Raw genomic sequence first — 14,013 nt, 5'->3', positions numbered from 1 at the left:
TAATGTTTTTGTGTAATATTTATAAATTGTATTTGTTTTATCCATGTGAAAAAAAATAATATATAATATAATATGTTAATATTTTACAAAATTTTGCTTTCATATTAAATCAATTAATATTTATATTATAATTATTTAATAAATAAGTATTTTACTTTATTTTGTTTTAAAAAGTGCATTATAATTTATTATTATTTATTTTTATTTTTTTTACTGGAGCAATAGAAAAAGTTATATCAGATTTTTTTATTTTTATTTTATTTTTTATGTTTTTGCATTGAATTAACCATAACCAGCCATTGCTAACTAAAACTGTTGATAGTTCAGTGTAAGAAGATTGTCTTCCTCTGATAAAAGATGTAATTCAGATGCAGCAGTCTGAAGATCCACAAATCAGAACATCATCAGCATATAAAGTGTGTTTATATATATATATTTCAGTTTAAAATATAAAGTATAATTCATACAAACACAAAACGCAATGGCTACAAGTCTTTATTTTGAAATGAAACACACATTTTCATGTTCATCAGATATTGTGGGGTATGAACGATCATCACGGCCGCTGTCAGACAGTGAGGTCACACACACATGACTAGAGGTCAGCTACAGGTCAGCAGAGGTCAGCTAGAGGTCGCTCTCGCCGTACAGCACCGTAGAGAAGGCGGTGTAGTCCAGGGCTCCGGGGACTCCGTCAGGTCCTTCATACGGAGGCATCCTGGAGATGCAGTACTCGGCCTGCTCCGGAGGAAGCTCTCGCCGCAGCTCGTCCACCAGAATATAGGGCTGCAAACACACACCACAGCCCACAGAAAAAATTTAATAGTGGAAAAAAGTTTTGATAAGAGAAAACATTTTGAAAAGTGAAAAACAAAAATTTGAAGTTTTTTTTTTTTGGCATAAGAAAAAAAAAATGAAGAGCGACAAAAATAAAGATAAAATGTATCTTAAGGATAAATACAATTAAATTAAAAGATAAAGTTTAGATATTTTTGAAGAGAGAAATTTTTTAAAACAGAAAAAAAAGTTTTGGATGAGGAAAAAGTTGAAGATGGAAAAAACATTTTAAAGAGAGGAGAATTGTTTTCAAATAAAAAAGTTGTAAAAAAAATTTGGAGAAAAAAAAATAATAAAGATTTTTACAAATTTTTGAAGAAAAAAAAAATTTTTAACACAGAAAAAACATTTTTTTTGAAGAGACAAAATGGTTTTGGATGAGAGAAAAAAGAAGAATATAGAAACATGTTTTTGAAGAGAGAACATTTTTTTAAGAATGTTTTTGGGAAAGAGAAAAAAAATACCCAACAACAACAACAAAAAAAGATGCAGTTCAGAATAAGTCTTTGGTAGTAAGAGTGTGTTCGGGGCTCAGATGTGTGTGAATCTCACTTTATCCGCAGCCAGGATCCTGAAGGAGGCGATGACCTGCTCCGAAGTCTCCGTGTCTCCGGTCTCTCGCGTCATGAAGTCCACGAACGCCTGGAACGTCACCAAACCGGAGCCATCGGGATCCACCAGAGACATGATGCGAGCGAACTCAGCTTCACCCTGCACACACACACACACACACACACAACACTCACCGTGTGCTCCAACACAAACACAGCTGAGACACGGCTGTACTGCTGCTCTTTACCAGATCATAGCCCATGGAGATCAGACAGGCTCGGAAGTCATCCGTCTCCATGCCTCCCTTCTTCTTCTGCACAAACCAGCACACATTCATATAATAAAAAAGGAAGAGTTATATGAATGCATTAAACAACCCATATTATAAAGACACTTCATATTTCTAAGTATCTGATGATTTGTTAATTGCATTTAATAGATTGCACTTTCAATAAAATATTTGCAGTTGGTTTATAAAAAAAAAAGAAAAAAGTTTTGATTGCAATGACACGGTTTTGGCCACCAGGTGTCACTAGAATCATGTTTGAGATTGATATGTTTTAAAGCTTGGTGATAGGAGATATATTAGTGTGTTTAATAGTTTCTGGATGACAGCACAATGAGTGTAAAGGTGTGTGTGCTGTGTTTCACCCGGTCGAAGTGTGTGAAGGAGGATCTGAAGTCGCTGAGCTGCTTCTGGCTGATTCCTTTAGCGTCGCGCATCAGGATCTGTGTCTCGATCTCGTTGATGGTGCGAGCCACGGTGGTGAGGAGTAACTCCCATCCCACACGGATGTGCTGCAGCACACGGGACACGCGTCAGACTGAGTGTGTGTGTGTGTGAGAGAGAGTGTGTGTGTGTGTGTGTGTGTGTACCTCCATGGTGTAGTTGGTGTGCTTGTTGTCGAAGATGAGTGACTCCTGGATGAGCTGGTGGTCTCCCTCCAGTCGGTCGATGTTGGGCTTGTAGTTGATGATGTTGTGCTCGTACTGCTTCAGCTGGTTCATCTGATCCTCCAGCGTGCCGCTCAGATCCACCGAGCTGCGAGCGATCTCCTGCCAAACACACACACACACACACACACACAAATCACTCATTCACATCTCTCACTGCGATCTTATCATGCATCACAGAGTTAGTGTTAAAAACCTAAAACCTGCTTTGATTGAGCTGCCAAATCCTGTTGTTCTGACATTTTAATCATGTGATCTGGTGTTTGATACGTGTGTGTGTGTGTGTGACCTCCATGCGTGTCTGTATCCAGGGTCCGATGGCATTGGCTTGTGCTGCAAACTGTCGTCTGAATCTCTCGTTCACGTGCTGTCGGGACAATTCTTCATGCAGAGCGCCGTCTCTCTGAGGAACCAGCTTCTTCACCTGCACAGTACAAGTGTGTGTGTGATATATATTACTACTAAAAGTACATTTGAACATTTATTTTCCATGACATTTTCACGATTTAATAATGAATTTCAATCGTTAATGAACTTCAAAATAGTTGATAGAAATTTCTTTGCTAAATCTGCATTTGTATGTACAAACTCTTGAAATGTACAGATTTAAACCAGTGTTATTTTAGTACCACTGACATACTTTTATAGCTTTCATTAATATTTTGAGTTACTTATAGTTTCTGTGTGCATTTTAAATGTAATATGTTTAATTGAGTTTGTTCTGTTTTAGTGGATTTTTTTTCAATATTTTTTTCTTTTGTAGTTTATACGTATATATATATAATTTTTAAGGATAATTTTAAGGATCAAAATGTGTTACATTTGTATATAATGTATATATATATATATATATATATATATATAGTAACCATGAAAATATAGAAAATGTCATAGAATTTAAATGGTTTAAATGCATCTTTAACTAACAATAAGAAATGCATTTGTTACAGAATTTTTAATTTTCTTTAGCATAATTTTATAATAATAATACAACTGTTCATGTTTAGTTCATTTTAGGTCAAGTCCATTCATTTATATTAACAGATACCACTTTTGATTTTAATAACATATGAGTGCATGTTGAATCTAACATTAACTAAGATGAATAAAAAGTACTTCAGAAGTATTTTTCACCATTAGTTTGTGTGAACTCATGTAGCTTACAAATGGAACCTTATTGTAAAGTGTTACCGAAATTATATTAATCATTCATGTATATATGCATATCATATTTAGTACAGATAGACTTCTAGACCTGGAATCAGTTTACAGTAAACTCCCAGATTATCCAGCTGTTCACTGACTTTAACACACACACACACACACACACACCTTCTCCCACTTCTGGTTGATGATGGCGGGTGTGATGTCGCAGTAGATGTTGTTGAGTTTGCTGGAGATCCCGTAGCTCTGAGCGATCTTCTGCACCTCGTTATAGATGCTGAGAATAGCCTGACGCTCGCTGTCTGCCTCGGCCAGCGTCGCCTTGAACTGATCATGAGCCGAGATCAGACTCTACACACACACACACACACACACACACACAGGGTCATGATTTAAACAATGTGACTTATTCATGCAAGAAGATCAGTGAGGACCAGGATTTCATCAGGAATTCAATTCAGTCGTAAGTTTGTAAAAGCAAAGTCGATCTCAGTGTTTAATCTTCCATCATGTGTTGAAGTAGAGAGCGAGCGTTCCTCACCTGAACCTCGTCGACGGAGTGAACCATGAACATGTCCTGCAGATCCTCCATGGCTCCTTCCATCCAGTTATTGAACGGAGCAGATCTCTTCGCAAACTCCAGAAACAGCTGATCGATGGTCTCCAGGAGCTTCTCCGTCCTCTTATAAACACACACACAGATATTTCAATATAACTTTATTTTTGAAGCACGTGGACATCGGATTATACATGCTTCGAAACAATAATATTATTATAAATAATCATAATTTATAGTTTTATAATTTATTCATATACTATTAATATTAATCAGATAATTCAACTATACACACACACACACTAATAGTAAAACGTTTAAAAAAATTTTTTTTTTTAAAGAAATCTCTTTAGATCAAAATTTATTTGATAAAAAATACAATAAAGATATCAGTAAAATTGTGAAATATTATTATAATGTAAAACGGTTGTTCTATATGTGTATATCTATTAAACTGTAATGTATTTCTTTGATGCTCCGCTGTATTTTCAGCATCATTCCTCCAGTCTTCAGTGTCACATGATCTTCAGAAATCAGAATAATATGCTGATTTGCATATATGCATATTTAGTAACATATGTAACGTGATTTTACATTACACTCTGGGGTAATATAAGCTCTGAAAAATCATAGTAAACCTTGCTAATAACAGCAGGGTTGGTAATGTACTTGATGTGTGTGTGTGTCACCTCCAGAGCTTCTCTGCGTTTCTGGGTCAGAGTTCCCAGTTGATCCCAAAGATCACAGATCGACTGACAGCGTTCATTAATGACAGCAGCGGCGTGATAGTCCAGTTCACTGCCCACACACACACACACACACACACACACACACACACAAATGCACATATTAATAATAATTAATGCAAGCTCTCCTGCAGTGCATCATGTTTCCAGTGGAGAGCAGCATCAGCTCAGATGCACGACTGCTAATAAAACAGATAAGCTCTTACAAATGCATTGTGCTTTACATTTGCATTCATATTAGACAGCGTTAGAATTTAACACTCTTATAGGATGTAGGAATGTAAAGGTAATATTTTAGGGTTTAAATCTCCCAAAGCACACTCTGTAATTGAACTGTCCAATAGCAAGACTCTTTCCAAAAGAACACAGTAGAGTCCTGCTCAAAGTCACGATGTCCAACAAGATCATAATAGATGTACTGAAAAGAATCCTTACACTAAAGTTACATAAAAAAGGAGGTTTCAAAAAATTCAAATATGATTGTTTTGAGAAGGGACAGCAAAATGTAAATGTTTAAGGCAAAAAGTTAAATTAAGAGACAAAAGATGCAAGACCAAAAAAAAATATTGTCAAAAGATTATTGTCTTACTTAGTATTTTTGTCATGCTTTCCAGTTTGACATCATTTTGAAGATCTTCTTGAGAAGAAAAACTTTAGTCTTGTGTATAAAAATGAATTAAGTTTATGTTTAAAACTACAACCAATATCTGCCAATGGGGTCAGAAAAAGCAACTTAATTCAAAGGGAAGACTTTACTTTTCTGACATTATTTTTATTTATTTTTCTTTTTAAAGTATAAACTTAATTTAAAGACTTAATATCTTAAATCATTTTGCTTGTCCAGTAATTTGATTTATGAATGCTTAGAGCTGCTTTTGGCAGAATGAAATGCAAAGCTGACTGAATCAAGTGTATCAATACAAACAGTCAATCTGAGCATCCTTTTAGGAGGGTGCCCTTAGGACACATTTAACAAGATTCCTATAGACGCTCATGATGTTCCTGATGGCAGCGGCACCTGTTCTGATCGAGGTGCTGACAGCGTTTCAGAGCAGATCAGAGGAGCTGACGGAAGCGTTCAGATGCCTCTGTCACTTTGACGCACTGACATGAACAACTGAACACAGCTTCTACAAATAGAGCGCTGAATATATACTGAGGTGTGTGTGTGTGTGTGTTTCTCGGTACAACACTGACTCATTGTCCCAGAGGGAATGTGACAGCTGGTCCGACTGCATTTAGAACAATAGAAACCCAACACTGCTGCTGTTTTAAACACACACGGCATCTCGAGAAAACCGCCAAACACATGTTCAGGTGGTTTCTTTATAGAAAGCAACACAAGTGGGAGTCAAGACACCACAGGTGAACAGTGTAAACACTGAAATAATAGAGTACAAAAAAATGTGTTACAAGTTTTCTGAAATATTATGTTTAAATATGCAAATAAAATGTTATCGTATTAAAAATGCTCTGATTTGCATAGATTTCCAGAACACTGGATAAAGCCAAATTTCTAATTTTTTGTTTGATTTTGTTGCCATATTAGAGCTGAAGGTTTTTACTGAGGGGATTTTGGATTTCTCTTTTAATTACGGAAATACTGTCAACAGACCGAAATAAAATGCATTTTCACCATGTTTTTAGAAGTAAAATGACATATAAATCAATGTGAATGATATTTGGACAAACCCCACAGTAAAAACCTTCAGAATACTGACAGGAATAAAACTCTAAGTTTTGGTGTATTTTAGTGCTGCCAAAGTGGAGAAGAAACTTTTTAAAGATATGTATTATAACCGAAATCTACAGATGCGAATAGATAAAGTGCAATAAAATAAACTCTTAAAAGTCTCTTTTGGATGTTTTCTTTCTGGTAGTCTGTAATAAGGCATGTTATGGAAGCATAATCATTGAATTAATAGATTACAGATTTTTTTTACAATTTTTCTAAAATGTTATGTTTAAATATGAAAAAAAGGCATTATCTAATTAAAAATGCACTGATTTGCATAGATTTCCAGAACACTGGATAAAGACTAATTACAAAATCTCTGTTTGATTTTGTTGCCATATTAGAGCTGAAGTTTTATCCAGAAGGGATTTTTGATTTTTCTTTAAAATTACTGCATAAAAAATAAAATGCATTTTCACTATGTTTTTAGAAGTAAAATGACATATAAATCAATGTGAATTAAATTTGGACAAACCCCACAGTAAAAACCTTCAGAATACTGACAGGAATAAAACTCTAAGTTTTGGTGTATTTTAGTGCTGCCAAAGTGGAGAAAAAACTTTTTAAAGATATGTATTATAACTGAAATCTACAGATGTGAATAGATAAAGTGCAATAAAATAAACTCTTTTGAATATTTTCTTTCTGCTAGTCTGAAATAACATGTTATGGAGGCAAAATGAACCAGTGAATGAAAAAAAAAAGGTTTTGCCTGTAGCGTCTTGCCTTAATGCATGTTATAAGCAATAGCTGACAGTCAAAATCAGACCCCAACATGTACAAAACCTGCAGTGTAACACCACAAGGAGGAGACAGGAAGTGGTCATACTTGAGTTCCTGTGCTATAGCAGCAATCTGCTCCACTCTGTCCTGATGTGCTGCCAGATCACTCTCAAACGCCTCATGTTTGCGCAGCAGTGCTCTTAACTCCGTCAGGGACGCGCTCTCGTAGTCCTTCAGAGTCAACAGCTGATCCTTTCCTGCAGAGCACACACACACACACACACACACACACACAATACATAGCTCAGAGCTCTTAAAATTTTTTGCATTGGGTCATAAATGCTCTGTTGCTCTGCCGACAATTTCAAGGAAGAGTTCTGGCAAAATAACAATTCTTCCATCATTTACATCATGCATGCATGCAAATAAATAAATAAAATGTATTAAGCACATAAACATCAGATCTTTATTCCTTTATTATTATGTAGGATTATTATTATGTCATCATCTCTTACATCTGATTCTTGCTTGTGCGTTGAAATTAGTTACCTTTTTGTTCATTTTTTGGAAAACAAGAATACATTGCTTTTTAATTAAATAGTAAAAAGAAAATATTTATAAAAAGAAAATAAGCATCATCAACATCACATACAACATTTATGATTATTATTATTATTTCTTATTATTATTATGTCAATGTCTCTTACACGTCCATATTCACTGAAGCTTTCAAACTTGATGCATGAAGTTACACAAGGTGTGATGATGCTATTTTGCAATTTATAAATTATATTATAAAGATTTATATATTAAGTATTTTAATAGAGTTATTATTTACTTATTTTTGGAATAAAATAACTAAATATTTGAAGTATGTATATTTATATTTATATTGATATGATATTATTTTATATTACATACAAAACAATAAATAAATAAATAATCATTATTTAATAAATAAATAATGCAAACATCACACATATATATATATATATATATTTATTAGTTATTTATTTTATTATTATTATTATTATTATTATTATTATCTCCTACATCAGAGTTATGCTTGTGCATAAAAATGGAAACGTGATGCATGAAGAAATTGCACAAGTTGTGAAATGATGCCAAAGACTTTCTTGAGTGGTCCACAATGTTCATTTTTGGGTGAGCTATTCCTTTAAAAGTGTTTGTTGCTGGTGTGTGTATGTCACCGTGCGCCCAGCTCTCGTGTGTGGCTGATTTCTGCTGGAACTTCTCAGCCAGATGCTCCACACGCTCCAGACGTCTGATCTCAGTGAGCAGCCACTCCTCATAACCCTTCTCAGCCTGATCCAGACCCTGCCACGCCGCTGCGATGTCCTGCACACACACACACACACACACACACACGGGTTAACTCATGCTGATGACAGGACCTGTGCGTGTGTGTGTGTGAGTGTCTTACAGACACCATCTTCCCCTCGGAGGGCATGAACGCAGGTCTGTGGCTGATGTGGAGTTTGGTCTGCAGTGTGTTGAAGTTGATCTCCAGCTGACATTTCTCCTGGACTTTGGGTGGTTTGTGAATGCGGCGGTAGTCTCTGTAATCCTCCAGCTTGCGTCTCATGGCCTCCACTGTGTTCTCAGGGGTACGTTTCTCCAGCCACGGCGTGGTGCGACGGATCCACTCCAGCAACTGCAAGAGACAAAACAAACATATACAACATTCACATACACTAGCATTCAAAAGTTTGGGGTCGGGAAGATTAGCATTGTTTTTAGAATAAGTCTAGTTGTTGTACCTCACTGGCCAGTCGTTCATATTCCTCCATCAATTTCTCATTTTCCTGATTCACTCCAAGCACTTTACAGATCCTGTTAGCCGCCGTTTCTGCCTTTAAACACACACAGATGTCACATGATGTCTGTACTGCCTTTGAAATTCCCCATGATGCATCTGTCTCTCTTTAATCAGATGCATACCTGTTCAGCTCCAGCAAACGCGTGATAGAAGCAGGACACATAGGTCATGATGGCGCGCTCGTCAGGCTTCGGGGTGTTAATGATGTCTGGAGCACAGAGAGAGATGTACACAAGAACAAACACATATGCTTAAAACACTGCTTAACCTCAAACACCATGATCTAAGTGAGGGGAACATGTGCATTGCATTCTGGGATGGACTGCTGAAGGCCGTCAGGTCATGAGGTGCATGATAGCAACACGACACGCAGACAGCTGTGTTCACTAAATCTGTTCCTGAGTTCAGCACCACGGTATTGTTGTATAATAATACAGCAGTCAGGTGACACGTGCACTTTTAGAACACGCTTTTCAAATCTTTACATACATGATTATTTATATATTTATCACAAAGCTGCTGTTGCATATTCAATATTAATGCATCAACAATGCAACAAGGGGTATTATAGTTAACTAAAACTAAAATACATTTTCAAATAATACAATTTTGTAATAAACAAACTAATAAACATGACAAAAACACAACAAAATGACTAAAATGTATATTTAAAAATATTAATATTTTAGCAAAACATTTGATGAAAATTTAAAGAAAACTAGTACAAAGGGGAATCTGAAATATTTAAAATATTTTAATATTTAAAAAAATATATATATTTAATATATAATAGAACATTAATTATTTAATAAAAAATATTCCTAAAACCTGAAAGAGGGTTATTTTCATTAACTAAATTTAAAACGCATAAAAGTCATTATTTTAAACAAATATTTACTGAAGTAAAATATTTTAAAAACTTACACTTATTTTATTTCAGATTTAATTTTATTTTATTTTATTTAAAGTTTGACTTGAAGTGCTTAACTCAAGTTAAATAAACTAAAAATAATAAATAAAAATGAAAACTGTTTAGATTTATATATATATATATATATATATATATATATATATATATATATATATGTGTGTGTGTGTGTGTGTGTGTGTGTGTGTGTAAAAATTAAAATTAAAAATGACAAAAAAAAAACTACAAAATTACTAAAATTTTAATTAAAAATGAATATGTAAAATAAAATCTAATTAAAAGTATTAACAAAAACTATAGTAATATATTAATGATACTAAAACGGCAACAATGGCATCCAAAAGATGCAAAAAATTCTATTAATAAAAAATGTCAATATTTATTAAATATGAGCGTCAGTGTTTATAATAAATGCTTTAGTTTAATATTAGCGTCTGTCTTCTTGTGCGATCAGAGCTCATGATTACCTTCAGGGTCCAGCATTTTGGGGATGTCCAAGTGTTTCTCTGCGATTTCTAAAGCCAGACTGAGATTCCCGAGATGATCGTCCTGCACAGAGAAGACCAGAGCGATTAATTACAGACTACATCTGTCCAAACACACGCCTCTGACAGGGTTAGTGGAGTTAACTAAAACCAGAGTTAACTATGCTATTGTGTTACTGGAAATACTGTAAAAAATGTTCAAATATAAACAGAATATTGGAAAATCATTTCAGATAGCTGCCAGTGCAATATTTGTTCATTAATTGATGTACTAAAATAACTAAAACGGGGAAAAAAAAAATTGTATTGTAATTTTTTTTATTGTTGTATACAATTGTGAATGAAAACATAAAAATATAAAAATGTAAAAAATATAAAATAAAAAATATTCACAAAAACGTATAGTCTCAATGATGCTTAAACATCACTGTCTCCTGAAGTGCTTTAGGCTGAGATCAGGGTTGCCAAGTCCGTAGTTTTACAGCAGCAGTGGGATACTCTTCCACACCCCCCCCCCCCCCCCCCACACACACACACACACCTCTGACAAAAGGGAAAACCACTGGAAAATTGCTATTGGGATATAGTTGTGAATCAGCCTGGGGTTTTTTACCGCAGACCTGGCAACCCTGGTTGAAATTAGATCATGACGCTCTCATGCGGTCGGTGGATGGACTGTTAACCAGTTCTGGTTTCAGACGCGGTCTTCAGGATTACCGGTCAGTGTGAGGGATACCGTTAAATCCTGACCGGTCATTCAAGAAGACCTGCTAAAGCCTTCAGTTCAGGATCAAGTGACTCGCATCATTCAGAGCAGAGAGGACCATCGGCTCCATAATCAGAGCATCATCTCTCAATCTCCAGTAAAAACACCTGGGAGAAAGATCTCACCCCTCAAATAATGTGCATTAGAGTCTGAGGAGCAGGAGATGTTCAGATCAGAAATCTGAAGCTTGTATTTGTGTCAAAGCACTAGTGTCTAGTTTCTAAAACAAATGTCACAAATACATGCTGTTTATCCAAACCAATGCATTCATCTGTGGATTTAACATCGTCTCGTCTCACACTTCAGTGATCAGTAATAATAATACAAACAGCATCCTAAAACCAGGGTTATTATCCTTAACTAAAACTATCAAAATAATTTAGTCAATTGAAATCATTCTGAAATAAAATATAAATAATCAGGATTTAAATCAGTTTAAGTCAAAGTACTAAAATTACTGGAAATAAAATTAAATAAATAAACAAACAATTAAATTAATACTGACGTTAAAATAAATGAATCTTAAATAGCAGTATTTTAAAAAAAGTTATAAAACATTTAACTAAAATTAAAATTGAAAGTATAAACATAAACACTAATTCAAACTATTAATAAAAAATATAATAGTATATGAAAGTATATGATTTTAATTCCTTGAAATAATGCTGAAATAAAATATAAATATTGGATGAAAAAAATATTTTAAAAAATACATTAAATAATAAAGAAAGAAAAGAGAAAGAAAGAAAGAATAAAAGTAAATTAAACCTAAATAGTATATTTTAAAAATGAAAAAAACGTATAATAATAAAAATAACAGATGCACACCAATATTATTAAACATTTTAACTAATATAAAAATTAAAATTAAAACTGAAAGTATAAGCATTAATGCTAATTCAAACTATTAATAAACATATCTGAAACTATTAAAAAAATTATTCATTGAAAAAAAGCTGAAATAAAATATAAATTTTAGATGAAAACTTATTTCAATCATTTCTGAATTTAGTTTAAAACCCTAAAATGAATGGAAATAAAATGAAAAAATAAAATAAAAAAATTATTATAATAATAAATAAAAGAGAAAAAAAAATCAAGAAAGAAAGAAATTGAACTAAAACTAATTCTTAAATAAAAATTCAATTAAACCTAAATAGCCATTTTTAAAAAATGAAAAAAGTAATAATAAGAAAAATAACAGATGCACGACTATATTATAAAAAATGTAACTAATAGCAAAAAAGAAAAAGAAAAATGAAAGTAAACAAATAAAAGCTCATTCAAAATAGTAGTAAAACAGCACTAAAGAGCGCTGCATGTGTTGAGTGGTTTGTGTGAGAGACTCAGAAGGTGAGTCAGTTAACACACACACACACACACACACACACACACACACACACTCGTGCCGAGACCTTCTTGAGTTTGGCGTAGTCGATCAGGTCGGGTCTGTGTCTGTGAATGAGAGCACAGAACGCCAGCCCGTCCTTCCAGCTGAAGCAGGGAGAGCACACTTCAGCTCTTCATAAACACACAGTGAACATGTGAAACAGAGCAGACGTGACGGTCCTGTACCTGCAGTGGAAGTTCTGCACGTTGACGTTCCTGTACGGAGCGGTTTTCCTCTGACACCACAGCAGGAGCCCTTCTTTAGCCGAGGTTTCTGACGGAGAAGCAGTGTTAAACATGTGTTGGTCTGCTGAGATCGGTGTGTGTGAATCTCTCGTTACCCTCCACTGAGATGTCCTGGATGGCGAAGCGCAGGATGATGGTCCAGATCATTCCCAGAGTCATCTTCACATTCCCATCCACGATCTCTGAGGATCCCACAGACACGCTTCAGCTTGAGCGAACGATTCATGCAAACAACTGAGCAATCACATTACACAGATTGAACTGAATCTCACTCTGAATCACTCCTGAACTGAATCAAAAGCCTATGAATAGTGAATCAAACTGATTTAGAGATTCCCAGCCTGCTGATCCAGATTTAAAGCGCACACTGATTGCAGTTCTTTCATATAATCATGAGCGAATAATCATAACGCAGCTGTGACAGTTGAACAAACGATAGGAGTTTAGTCAAACCCTTAAAACTCAGCTCTCTCACCCTCGGCGCCGATGGACACCAGCTTCACTCCTTTACTGGTGATGTAGTCCAGAGCTTTGTTCACATTGGCGATCTTGTGGAAGCGCATCTTCCCTCTGTCCGGTCTGGGAAGCCTCTCACCTGGAGGGACACAAGCGGTCAGCGAGGGACAGAGGTCTACAGACGTCCCCCTGAGGAGCACACGTGTACCTGAGATGACCTCCAGCAGCAGCATCAGCTTCAGCCCGTTCCTCAAATCCTCCTCGATGTTCTCGATCTGCGTTCCTGCCTTCCTCAGGTGAGAGTTACACCAGGCTGTGAACGTCTGAGACACACACACACACACACACACACACACAGACACACAAACACACACGCACGCACGCACGCACGCACACACACACACACACACACACACACACAGTGTTTACTCCACATTCTTTCATTCATTTGGAATAATTCTGAAGTGTTTCAAAGTAACAGTTTTGCTCAGCAACAACAGATTCTGTAAAAAATTAATATTCAGCGTTCAGAGATGATTTAGACACTTGACAGACTGAAAAACTCATGGAAAGATGTTTACTGTAAACAACTGTTTGCTTTCGTCAAACTGCACACATTTTTTTTACATTTTTCAA

General features: G+C 35.1%; 1 protein-coding gene across 1 annotated transcript in view; it reads right to left on the bottom strand.

Moving 5' to 3' along the window:
* Positions 1-478: 478 nt before the first annotated feature.
* LOC128025558 (alpha-actinin-2-like) overlaps positions 479-14,013 on the bottom strand; it is a 16,981-nt gene continuing 3,446 nt past the window's right edge. Inside the window, exons 2-21 of the mRNA XM_052612025.1 lie at positions 13,586-13,700; positions 13,397-13,516; positions 13,017-13,103; positions 12,862-12,949; positions 12,702-12,780; positions 10,503-10,584; positions 9,230-9,315; positions 9,049-9,141; positions 8,712-8,942; positions 8,479-8,626; positions 7,374-7,524; positions 4,753-4,861; positions 4,049-4,189; positions 3,676-3,858; positions 2,633-2,767; positions 2,266-2,445; positions 2,041-2,187; positions 1,637-1,702; positions 1,390-1,548; positions 479-786 (exon numbers count right to left, since the gene is read on the bottom strand). Coding sequence (XP_052467985.1) covers positions 628-786; positions 1,390-1,548; positions 1,637-1,702; positions 2,041-2,187; positions 2,266-2,445; positions 2,633-2,767; positions 3,676-3,858; positions 4,049-4,189; positions 4,753-4,861; positions 7,374-7,524; positions 8,479-8,626; positions 8,712-8,942; positions 9,049-9,141; positions 9,230-9,315; positions 10,503-10,584; positions 12,702-12,780; positions 12,862-12,949; positions 13,017-13,103; positions 13,397-13,516; positions 13,586-13,700 — 2,559 coding nt within the window. The 3' untranslated portion in view covers positions 479-627. The remainder of the gene's footprint in view (positions 787-1,389; positions 1,549-1,636; positions 1,703-2,040; positions 2,188-2,265; positions 2,446-2,632; positions 2,768-3,675; positions 3,859-4,048; positions 4,190-4,752; positions 4,862-7,373; positions 7,525-8,478; positions 8,627-8,711; positions 8,943-9,048; positions 9,142-9,229; positions 9,316-10,502; positions 10,585-12,701; positions 12,781-12,861; positions 12,950-13,016; positions 13,104-13,396; positions 13,517-13,585; positions 13,701-14,013) is intronic.

Source organism: Carassius gibelio, chromosome A12 (genome assembly GCF_023724105.1).
Source record: "Carassius gibelio isolate Cgi1373 ecotype wild population from Czech Republic chromosome A12, carGib1.2-hapl.c, whole genome shotgun sequence".
Taxonomy (NCBI): Eukaryota; Metazoa; Chordata; class Actinopteri; order Cypriniformes; family Cyprinidae; genus Carassius; species Carassius gibelio.
The sequence above is the reverse complement of the archived record's forward strand: the minus strand, read 5'-3'. Positions and strand labels throughout refer to the sequence as shown.